At 37.9% G+C, this 12047-nt stretch overlaps 1 protein-coding gene across 6 annotated transcripts in view; it reads right to left on the bottom strand.

The window, feature by feature from the left end:
- UNC13C (unc-13 homolog C) overlaps positions 1 to 12047 on the bottom strand; it is a 611894-nt gene that overhangs the window by 265085 nt on the left and 334762 nt on the right. For all 6 annotated transcript variants that reach the window (XM_045449689.1, XM_045449688.1, XM_045449693.1 and 3 more), the window contains 2 exons: positions 4262 to 4330; positions 2278 to 2367 (listed from right to left, as the gene is read on the bottom strand). In XM_045449689.1, coding sequence (XP_045305645.1) covers positions 2278 to 2367; positions 4262 to 4330 — 159 coding nt within the window. The remainder of the gene's footprint in view (positions 1 to 2277; positions 2368 to 4261; positions 4331 to 12047) is intronic.

The raw sequence follows: 12047 nt of genomic DNA on the forward strand, positions 1-12047 counted from the left end.
AAACAAAACAAACTAATAAAAAATGGGCAAATATTTCAACAGATTGTTCCTAAAAGAAAAATTCAGATAACAAATCAGCCCAAGAAATGATGACCAACATTATCAATAATAAATAAAATTAAGATGTAATATGATAGTTTCACTCCTATTAGAATGGCTAACAAAATAGTAATATTTAAAACCACGGAAAATACCAAGAGCTTTACCACAAGATATAGCGCAATTAGGATTCTCAAACATAGCTGCTAAGAAGGCAAACCCAGGAACCTCACTCCAAGGAAAGTGAAAGCTTATGTTTAGACTAATAATTTCTACATAAATATTTTTTTTAACAGTTTTATTAACAACCCAAACTGGAAACAACCCAAATGCCTGTAGTACATGCATAACCAAGAATGGCTACTCAGTAAATGGCTACTCAGAATGGCTACCTGCATAACCAAGAATGGCTACTCAATAAAAAGGAATGAACTGTTGATAACACTCAACAAGATGGATGAACAGCCAATGTGTCATGCTATATAGCGTATTATTTCATTCACAGGATATTCTGGAAAAGGTAAGCCTATAAGGAAACAGCAATGGATAGGTAGTTGCCAAGGGGTGGGAGAGGCAGTGAGTATTAAAAAGCAGCCCGAGGGAATTCTGGAGGATCATGGGACCGTTTCATTGGTTAATTGCCGTGGTGGTGATACAACTACATGTTTGTCAAAAAGAATAGATCTGTACACCAGAGGAATGAATTTGACTGCGTGTAATGAGAAAAAAAGAAAATGGGAGGAGGAAATTTGTTCAAAAGATACTGAAAGAATAGAGATGGGCAAGAAAACATAATGAGGCTGATTCTAGGGTGTTTTGGTATTAAAGGACAGGGGGAGTTCGGGTGTTGTAGATGGAGAAGAAAGTGGAGTCCATCTTTGAGGAGAGCAGGAGCCACTGCAGCACCAAGGCTTTAGTGTTCAGAAGGGCATGAAATCAATTGCACAGCTGGAAGAGATGGCCTTTTCTAGGAGAAGAGACAGCTAATCAATAGTAATAAAGGAAGGAAGAGTCTATGGACACAGATGCAGGTGAGTAGATAGATGGGGTGGGTGGGAGGAGCATGTGGTCTGAGCTTGAGGAAGCTCTCCAGCCTTTGCTCCCATTTTTTTCAGTGCAGTGTGAAGCAAGGTCATCGGCTGGTGGTGAGGATGGAGGAGGAGGTGCTGGAAGTTTGCGATTTTGTTTCTAAACACATCAAGGCTGGTGACTGAGAAATGGCAGATATGTAGCACTTGTGCCGGCACCCCCTACCCTCACTCCCATGGCCCCCCTGCCTCAGTGTTAATGGCAGCCATCGCCTGTCAATAAAGTAACTTTTCCTCATGAGCCTGGTTGGAAGCTCACTATCCTTCCCTATACACTGTTCCAACAGCTGCTGCCAGAGGATAAGAATGGATATAAATTCTATTTATCCCAGTCACCCAATTACACTGTGATTTGAAGCCAAATGAATTTTCTTTGGACTTGAAAAACTCTAAATGACTGCTGATATGGCATGGTTTTGTTTTCTGTCTCTCATATAGTACCATTTTTAGTGCTTCTAGTGAAAACAATCATGAGCAACTGAAAATTGTTTTGTTTTTTTTTTCTGTAGATGAATTTTCTGAATAAACATCATAAAACTCTTTCAGAGAGCAACATTTTTTAGCCCATAGCCTGACAAATAGTTTTAGGAAACACTTGACATGAATAGTCTTGATAGCCAAATTATGAGTGCAAAGAACTTGATGTTAAAGCAGTGATCTACCTAAAAAGAAATGCCTGCATAGTTTTGCAGATAGTTAACTATACAAAAGGATTCAACAATCAAATATATCCCTATGTAGACATTTCCAGGGCTGAAAATGGAAGTTGTCACAATTGGGGCAAACTTAAAAGAATCAGCTACTCTGTTGGGATGAAAAGGTTAGCAAGCCATGGGAGTTAAAACTAAAGTAAGAAGTAACTCATTTCCATTTAGCATTCTTAGAGATTTCTTTTTTAGTAAGAGCCGTATTTAAGATGGATTTAATTTAAAACTAAATTTAAGCCGAATGTATCAGAGTATTTTAGGTGTCTAGGATAATTCTTTTTCAACAGACCTCATACTGGAGGATTCACTTAGCAAAGGAAAAGGCATCATGGCGTAACTGCAAGGGTTGGACCGCACTGGCCAAGAGAGGAGTAAAAGCCAGACTTTAGCAGGGAATACATGTGGTATGTCACAACAAGATGGTGACAGGTAAGATGAGGTACCTTCATCCTGAAGAAGGTGATACTTGTTAGTAGGTCAACAGTTGATTTCAGGTCTTGCAGTCGTTCAGCATTGCTGGCTGGGAAGTTTTCCTGGTTAATTAATAAACAGAAAATGGGTAAATTTTCAGAGTGGGAAAACAAATTAAAACTAGCTTTCTGGTAAAGGAAATGGGAAATGAACTGTGTAAAATTATAAAAATATCCCTAGAGTATTCCCAAAATATTTTATCATAAAATATTACAAAAAGTAAACAATATAGAAATACTGCTAGTCTTACAAAGCCATATGCTTCTATTTCCACATTGCAATAAAAATATAATTTTTATTATATATTATGTATATATAATTATACAATTCATGCAACGTTATTATTCATCTTTGTTGCTATAATAATTTTGCTACTAAAAGTGGAGTGGACAGCATGTAGTTGGAAATATTTTTTTTTTTAATTTTTTTTTTTTTCAACGTTTATTTATCTCTGGGACAGAGAGAGACAGAGCATGAACGGGGGAGGGGCAGAGAGAGAGGGAGACACAGAATCGGAAACAGGCTCCAGGCTCTGAGCCATCAGCCCAGAGCCTGACGCGGGGCTCGAACTCACGGACCGCGAGATCGTGACCTGGCTGAAGTCGGACGCCCAACCGACTGCGCCACCCAGGCGCCCCAATTGGGAAATATTTTTAATAACTTTCTCAAGATGAGTAATTTTTTCCAAAAATACCCTTGGGAACTTTTACATATGCTACATTTACTTTTAGTCACAAAGAAACTTTTAAAAGTTAAAAAAAAAAAAAAAAAAAAAAAAGAGTAAGACTGCACTGCCAAGTCTCTCCCTCAAGTACTGTGGATTTCAACAAAAAGTTTGCTAGTGATGTTCGGTGAAAACGTCATATAAAAATAAAGAAGTTCAGAACTTTGAAGTAAAGGAAAGGTGTGATCATGAAAATGTTTGATATAAGATTTTAACATTGTAGCATTGAGGAATTTCTCGTTTACCATGCTTTCAGATTGGCTTTTTAAAAAGTGACCTGAAAAACCACACGTAACCTTTAGATATTCATGAACTTCAGCAGAGTTAAAGTGTCAAAATGATGACAAATAATGTGGCCTCAAGGCCTCTTTGCCCCCAATTATCTTTTTTTCATTGCCTAGTTAATAGCAGTTATCTTCTAACAGTGTTGGCCCCAGTTCCAACAGGAAGGTTGAATTTGACAAAATGTGGTATAATTTCCAGAAATATAGAATTAAGAGATCCATCAATAACGAACTAAAACATGAATGTAGGAGATACACATATTTGCAGGTATGATGTTTAGAATAAATTATTAAATAAAGAATGCAAGAGTTATTGCTACAGATTTTTTTCTAGAAATATAATTTATAACTGAATATTTTGTATCTAAGATCTTTATAATTAAAATAATATATATATTTACACCCAAAAATCCATGAATACATTTGTGTGTGTATGTATTTGTATGTTTCACCTGGAGGTGAAGCATAGAATAGTTGACAAAAACTTTGGACAACTTCAAAAAGCATATTACAGGGATCTAGAAAGAGTGAATTAAGCAGTGAGTCCAAGTAAGAATCTTAAAAGCTGAGGAACTATCAGCAGGATATCTCAGCAACAAGCGGTGAACTTTCAAGATGAGGTCTATGCCACATGTTTACCTCAAGACTTAGCTGATTGACTCTCAGTCTGAAAGTTATTTAAATAATTGTAAAATTAAACACACACACACACACACACACACACACACACACACACACATTATTAGTATAGGCTTGTGTGGGGCAAGGTCTGAACGAGGGACATCTGCTTGCTTACTGACTGGACTTTTGCAGTGTGATAGAACCTGAGATCCCAAGATCAGTATTTTTACTTTTCCATTACACAGTGGATGATTTTTTATAATATGACAAGAAAGCATCTCAGCCAAACATGGTATCTTACCTTCAGGAAAATAATTTTGTACATACCCTATACTTTGACAGGTCAATCCTTAAAGAGTTATGCAACTGGTCCAATAGTTTTATGAATTTTTCCCTCTGTACAGAGCAAAAACAAAATAGGAGAACAGAAATAAATGGTCATTCTAAAAGTAACCCTCAAAACAACTCTAGGAGTTATTTTCCTCATTTTACAGAAAGGAAGGTTCAAAGATATAAAAAATTTATCTAAGGTGATAGAGCTAGTATGTGACAAAACAGTGATTCAAATGCAGATATCTTTCACAACAAAACCAATCTCTTGCCAATAAGCCACATAGACTCTCTGTGATGAATAAGAAAGTATCCAAAAAGTTGCTTTCGGGGGAAAGAGTCCAGAGAACTGAATCACCACTGTACTAATTCACAACAATATGAGTCAGCAAGATAAAACATCAACCACCCCACACACCACTGTACCTCCTCAGAAATAAATTATTATTATTTTGAAATTTCTCCTACCTGTGGAAGCGGGAATAGCTATTGTTCTCATCAAGAACAATTTCAAAAAGCACTTTCTCTTTAGTAACAAGTATAGACTTCATAATCTGAAAGTACTGATTACCTTTCCAGTATGTTTATGATTTAGTGTTTAAAAAAAAACATATATATAAAACATTAAGCAAAAAAACAAAACAAAACAATACACACACAAAAAACTAATACTTCCCTCTGAGGCTATCTCAGTGTTAGACTGACCTCTTCATAGGATCTGAAAATAATGAGTTTGCTTATAAGTCTAAAGATGAAGTTATGTTGATTAAATAAAGTAAATAAATTAGATAAAATAAAAACATCAAAGTCACACAAAGTTTATAGGTAGACGATCCCCCATTCTGAGTCTCAGATTTTAATCAAAAATAAAAAGAAATAAGAGAGTGGGAGCAAGAGCAAAGGTCTCTGCCTACATGAGTATTCTGTAAATAACAAACTACATTGGAAGACACTGGCCGAAGTAGAAACTTCCTAACACTTTCACATAAAAGGTAGATTTATGGGGTTATAACTCATTCTTTGAAGTCACTGATTTTGATGAAGTGAGCTATTAACAGAAGTTGATGAACTGTTCCTAAGTTGAAACTCCCATTTTCTGAATAAACTACCTTTATCTGGTTCATATGTCAGACAATCAAACTTGATATTATTTTCTGTGTTAACCCCTTGCGGAGACAATGAAAGAGCCTAAGAAACGAAACTTGCCTTCAAGATGCTTGCCATCTTATTAGGCAGAGAAGACTCCAGTAAAGCTATGAAAACTGCTGATGAGTTAAAGGTCTTAGATTTTCCTTTCCCACTTTCCCTCAGACTTTCCCAGGGAAAGAGGTGAACTATATTGTCCTTTTATTAACCCTCATCCCCCAACCACGTGGGTCAGTAGCTCTCAATCAAAAGAGAAAACCCTAAGAATCACTACCATCATCAGTTTAGGACACAGTAAAGTTAACCATTCAATAACTGTAAAAGTTAATGGGCTCACGTCATGTCTTAAGATGCTTTATCTGACCTCTGTGATTGGTATAAATCATCAAGACAGCTGACATGACCCTAGTAAGTCACATTAATGCCCAAGTCACTAGCCCTGTTATATACACGGGTAGTGACTGTTCTGGTTGTGTGCTTGATATCCTTTTCCATTCTTCCTTACTACTAGAACTTTGTAATTAAAATGTGGCCATTCTGAAATACCTAACTTCATGACCTCTTTTCCTGCAGGAATGGTCATGTAGTATGATTTTGGCTAATGAGATATATATAGTTTATTAAAGGGGATGGACCCAGCTAGCACATTACCACGAATTATTATTTGGAAAGATTCTAAAAGAATGCTTGGCAGGCACTGTTGTTGTATTAGTGTTAACTATGTAACTCCTTGTCAGGCTTTTTCTCCATCTGCCCTGTGTCTCTCTCCTTTCTTCCACCTGAAACTCAGACTAGACACGTGAAGGTAAAACAGTCACGTTACCTTCAGATAAAAATCTAAACAAGCAGTTAGGTGTGGTGGAGCAGGACGCCCCCATACCTCACCTTAGCCCTGTCTGCCCACCCTTTCAAAAAATTACCATCCTGAGCAGCTACCCTCATCCTGAATTCTTTCTTACTTCTGGACTTGGGATCTACGGAGAAAAAAAAAAAATTGTATTTCATGCAGCCAAACAGAATTCTGACTGACACAGATCACACGTGTGGTCTTCCTACCTCAGTCTTCAGTGCCCAGCTGGAAAATTTACATTCGAGGAACACAGAAAACTGTGGAGAAAACTGCCAGGCTTGTTGTCGCTAAATCCCAGACAATATCAGATGATATGAAATTAAAAGTGTGCTACTGATTACATCTTCATACAGATTCTTTAAACAGAAGAACAGCTTGAAATTTAATTGTATTTATTATAATTCTACTTAACTATAGTGAGACCGCATTTGCAAGAGCTGAGGAGGCCTGTTTCCTGCACGGTGTAATTTGAGGAGTAACAAAAGACTGGGTGATTAAAAAATGATTCCCCTGAGGGGCATGCCACAACATCTGAAGCCTCCATGATACTCCGTTCTTCACATTAGGTAATGTCTACACATGCCTGGTATTTAGTAGCGGGCCAAATCAATCACAATACTCACTGTTACCGGTTAGCAAAAACTTAGGTTTAATTAGTTGATAAGAATAATTCTAGGGGTGCCTGGGTGGCTCAGGTGGTTAAGCATCTGACTCTGGATTTCCCTGTGAGCCATGATCTCATGGTCATGAGGTGGAGCCCCAGCTGGGCCTCATAGACCCTGCTTGGGATTCTCTCTCTCCCTCTTTCTGTGCCCCTCCCCTGCTCACACATGCTCTCTCTTGTGCATGCTCTCTCTTTCACAAAATAAATAAACTTAAAAAAAAAAAAGTAACTCTAGACCAGGGGTCAGGAAACTGCCTCTAAAGAACCAGGTAGTAACTCTTTTCAGCTTTCTATTAAACTCTGCCACTGTAGCACAGTGCTCCCAGAAACAATATACAAACAAATGGGCATGGCTGTTCTCCAGCAAAATTTTGGTTTTTTGGACAGTGAAATTTGAATTTCATATAATTTTCATGTGTCGCAAAATAATGGTATTCTTTTGATATTTAAAAGCCATTTAAAATGTGGAAACCATTCTCCCCTCGCATGTGGGCCATGCAAACAAAACCAGCTGGTGGGCCAGTTTTGGCCCATGAGCACAGGGGAGATTTTGAGTAGGGGACAGCGGTCGCTACCTCACAAGTGCATTAAAATCAACAAGAAATGTAAACATATCACCCTGGTATCCTGGGAGTTGTAGAAGGAAATGTTCTTCTGAGGAAGGGGTGTAAAAGCCTCTGCCTCATTCTCAGCTGCTCTTTTCCCTTTCTTTGTTTCTTATTATGTCACTCCCGCAGCAGGGGTTGATTTAACTTGAATCTAATGATGCTTCAGCACTGGGGGCTACAGTGATGGTGTCAGTGACTAACAAATGTCATCAACTGAAAAGTATTTAAGGAGTCCCTTCACAGGCAAGTTTGAAAAGCCCTGAGATGGAACATTTACTGACCTAGAGACTCTCAATGTTTCCCTCACTTTGACTAAACTTTAGAAAGGTTTTTCCTGACTCTAGGCCCTGATGTCTTAATTTTTGAGCATTCTCTTTAAAAGACCTAACTGTAATTCTTCCTCTGTCCCTGGGAAATGTGAATGTGTTTCAAAGCCTCTTGCCAGGTTGCTTTACAACCCAGAGAAGTCTTCCTCAAGTACTTGGGAGCTATCCCTCTGAAAGGTAATCATCAAAGAGATAGTACCCGTATCACCCAGGATCTATGAGAGGGTAGGAAACTAATTTTGTTGGGTGTCCATTAGTAAACACAGATAGCCTCATCACAGAAAAAGATATGTGCACACCCAAATATAATTGAGTGTGCTGGACACATGCCAATGATCAACCTTCCCCTTGAGAGCCTCAGATATTTTTTTTTTTCTCCTAAACACTGGATTATCTTTTTTCAATAAGAATGGTATTTCAGGATTTTTATCATATGAAGAAGTGATCAAAGAATCTGCGGTTAAAAACTCTAGAAAAACTCTTAAAGAGATGTATCAGGAAGTTAATGAAAATATTATGCTGTTTTTCTGGACTCTATAATATTTGTAGTGTTTGTTATAATTTATAATTCATTGGCATTAATTTTTTTCATTAAAAATGAATAATTTTCTGTTTTCTATTGACAATTTGTATTTTTCTTAAAAACAGTTTTATCAGGGGCACCTGAGTGGCTCAGTCAGTTAAACTTCTGGCTCTTAATCTCAGCTCAGGTCACGATCTCACAGTTTGTGAGTTCAAGCCCCACATCAGGCTCTGCACTGATGGCACAGAGCCTGCCTGGGGTTCTGTCTTTCATTCTCTCTGCCCTTCACCTGCTTGAGAGCTCGATCTCTCTCGTGCACTCTCTTTCTCTCTCAAAATAAATAAATAAACTTTAAAAAATATTAAAAAAGAATCTCATCAAATTATATAACGTTTAGGAAGCACAAAACCTAGATCTACCTCTCCCCAGAACTAATCATTTGTCAAGTCATTAAAAATGACTTCTAAAATGTTTCCCACACACATTTTCTCCTTTGCCACAACCTTCATTTTCTCTAAGCCATTAGCGCACCATTACTTTGCCTTGTCAGGACTAGCATATCAGCCCTATCACTAATTTCCATCTAGTCCTCCTGTATTCAACACCAGAACTGTTTTACTCATTTCACCTTCTTTCAGTGTGGCTTCCAGTAGTTCTGAGACTGGAAAACTAAACATCATATTTCCCAAACTCCTTTGCAGCTAGGCTTATGCAATTATCTTAGTTTCTGCCTATTAGATACATGTGCACTGCTACATTTGGAAAGCAGATGAGTGATGGAGGCCTAGTTCCTGCTTCTTGGTTTACTTGGGCTGCTAAGTCCTGGAGACATTCATTTCCCAGTCTCTGGTCACTAGCTTTGTGGTCTCAGACATTCTGCTGCATTAACAGAAGCAGCCTTCTGATTCCTCACCTCCCCAACTGTAAGAAAACTCACCACTTGTCTTAAAATCCGTTTCAAATATCAGTGATATTTTGAGGATTATTACAGAAAGGTCTTGAGTCCCAAATGATATTATAAGCATTTAATTCCCTGTGCCAAATCCCTTTCTACTTAAAGTTTCTAACATGGTGTCTATTACTACAATTGAACTGTGTCTGATATATATCCTCTCTCCCCCTTCTGCAACATTTCCTTACAGTCAGTTATCTTTCTAAATCAAAGATTATACCCTAAGCTTCAAGAATGACATCCAAACATCTCCGTAGGTTTTAAAGGCCCTCAACAATCTAATGTCAACCCAATAGCACAGTTTCTTCTTATACTACCTACCTTTATTCTTTTTGTTTTAATTTTTTTTAATGTTTATTTATTTCTAAGAGAGAGACAGAGCATGAGCAGGGGAGGGGCAGAGAGGGAGGCAGACACAGAATCTGAAGCAGGCTCCAGGCTCTCAGCTGTCAGCACAGAGCCCAACACGGGGATCAAACCCAGGAACCGTGAGTGAGACCTGAGCCAAAGTCACAGGCTTAACTGATTGTGCCACCCAGGCGCCCCTCTACCATCCTTCATTCTATTTGCCCTACTTAGTAGGCAGGCTACCTTACACACACTTTGAACTTATTTTGTATCTTTACTTTGGTCTTTACTCAAATGTCTTCCCAGACCCAAGGTAGCTTCCCAACTACTTCTTGGACATTGGAAAAATATTACTCATCCCTAAAAGCCCGGGTCCTTTTATCACACTTTCATCAGTCCCTGAAAAGTATCAATCACTTGATCCTCTTCAATCTCTCAATATCAAAGCCTCCTTTGATACTAATCACACTTTGGGAGTGACTTAGGGTTATTGTTACAGATGGTTAAGTGACTATCCCATTAGAACATAAACCTCAGAAAGTAGATGTCAACGTTTATCATTCAATCCCTTTACTACTTGCCACAGTGCCTACTGCTATAGGGAACACATAAATACATATCAAATGAACAAGTGGACAAATAAAAGAACATATGGAATGGCAAAGAAGTATTTACTAGCTTATTTATTTTTGCCCAACAATGGCTGGATCAGAGACCCAGGGAAAAAATGAGCTGAATAAACACCAATATAACTAATAATTTGTTATGTGTACTTTAAAATAACTCACTAAATAAGTTTTCTAAAGACTCTCCTGTCAAGTTGAGATACTGAGCCCAAACTCAGAGTTTTCTTCCTTTCTAACCCTTGATCTACCCATGGTGTTTTCAATAGCCATGGGGATGTTTCATCCAATAAACTTCTTTAATCTTCTTGACTGCGAGCAACCTTTACACTCAATGATATGCTGCTAAATCATCTCTTCAAATGAAAAATGCCTTCATGTTTAGTATTTGCCAATGTCCATGATGTTAATATTCTCAATACTTCTGGTTTCAAAAAATGGCTATGCTACATAACTAGCTTGCATTATTCTTGAAAATTCACCAATCAGTGCCTGTGAGAAGATGTAAGCTATAACTTAAGCTATTGAGTTTTACACTCAATTTTCAACAGCATATCCCAGAGCCACATCTTGGACCCAAGACTCCCCCTTTGTAATTTTAACTGAAATGTATCATGTTCCTATCAAAATCCTTTGACTCTGGCTCACCTGCTACAACTTCTCAAAACGAGACCCCATGCTGCATCATCTCAATGTCTCTGTTGACAGCTTCACTCACCCTTCAATTGATTTTTTTTATAAAGTTTATTTATTAATTTTGAGAGAGTGCAAGCCAGTGAGCAAGCAGGGGTGGGCAGAGAAAGAGAGAGAGAGAATCCCAAAAGCAGGCTCTGCACTGACAATGCAGATGTGAGGCTTGAACTAACAAACCATGAGATTAAGACCTGAAGTCAGACGTTTAACCAACTGAGCCACCCAGATGCCCCTCCATTGCCTCTCTTCTACAAAATTTCAACCTAGAGTCAATATAATCAACTACCCAAATCTGTTACATGAGCATCAGAATGCTGAAAACTTCTGAGAAAATCTCAAAGCCACTATATTGTTGTGACAGTAAGTTTATGCTCCTCAACATCAAATGATACCTTCAGCTTTACTAGGAATTCCTCTTCCATGGCCCTGAAGCATTTCTCTTTCTACTCCCTTTGGTAACTTATCCAAACCTTGCACAGCATCCTTCACCTGCCTCTGTATTATAGCCTTTGCCTTGCAGATGAGCATTTCCTGTTCTTTTAGACAACCACAGGGATTAGGGAAATGGGGTATGACACCCCAGCTTTTCACTCCTGTATCAAAAATTCAGCATTCTCTGCAAGAACACGGATACTATTCCCGAAATTTCAGAACAGAACTTGTCCTTTCTCATTCCAAAGAACGTCTCTCCTTTTGTCTCTTTCACTACCTTTCTTCTTTCTCCTCTGGGAACTCACTGCATCACCTGTTTTCCATCAGATAAATCTGCAACTTGACTCTCACAACTACTCCCTTTCCTAATAATCTATAAATATGTGTAAATTTACCTTTTTAAATAAAAAAATTCTGACCCAACAAGAGAGGAAAAATAAAATCTCTTTATTCATAGCAAAATCTTCCCTTGCCCAATCTTCCCCCTTTTCATTTCACTTAACAGAAGAGTCTCTGTCTCCTCAGCTACATTCACCCTTTGATTCACATGTTTATTATAAAATATAATGATAATATAGGAAAGTTTTACAATTTTAGTATAAAGATGAATAGAAAGCA

This window comes from Leopardus geoffroyi, chromosome B3 (genome assembly GCF_018350155.1).
Source record: "Leopardus geoffroyi isolate Oge1 chromosome B3, O.geoffroyi_Oge1_pat1.0, whole genome shotgun sequence".
In the NCBI taxonomy this organism is placed as follows: domain Eukaryota; kingdom Metazoa; phylum Chordata; class Mammalia; order Carnivora; family Felidae; genus Leopardus; species Leopardus geoffroyi.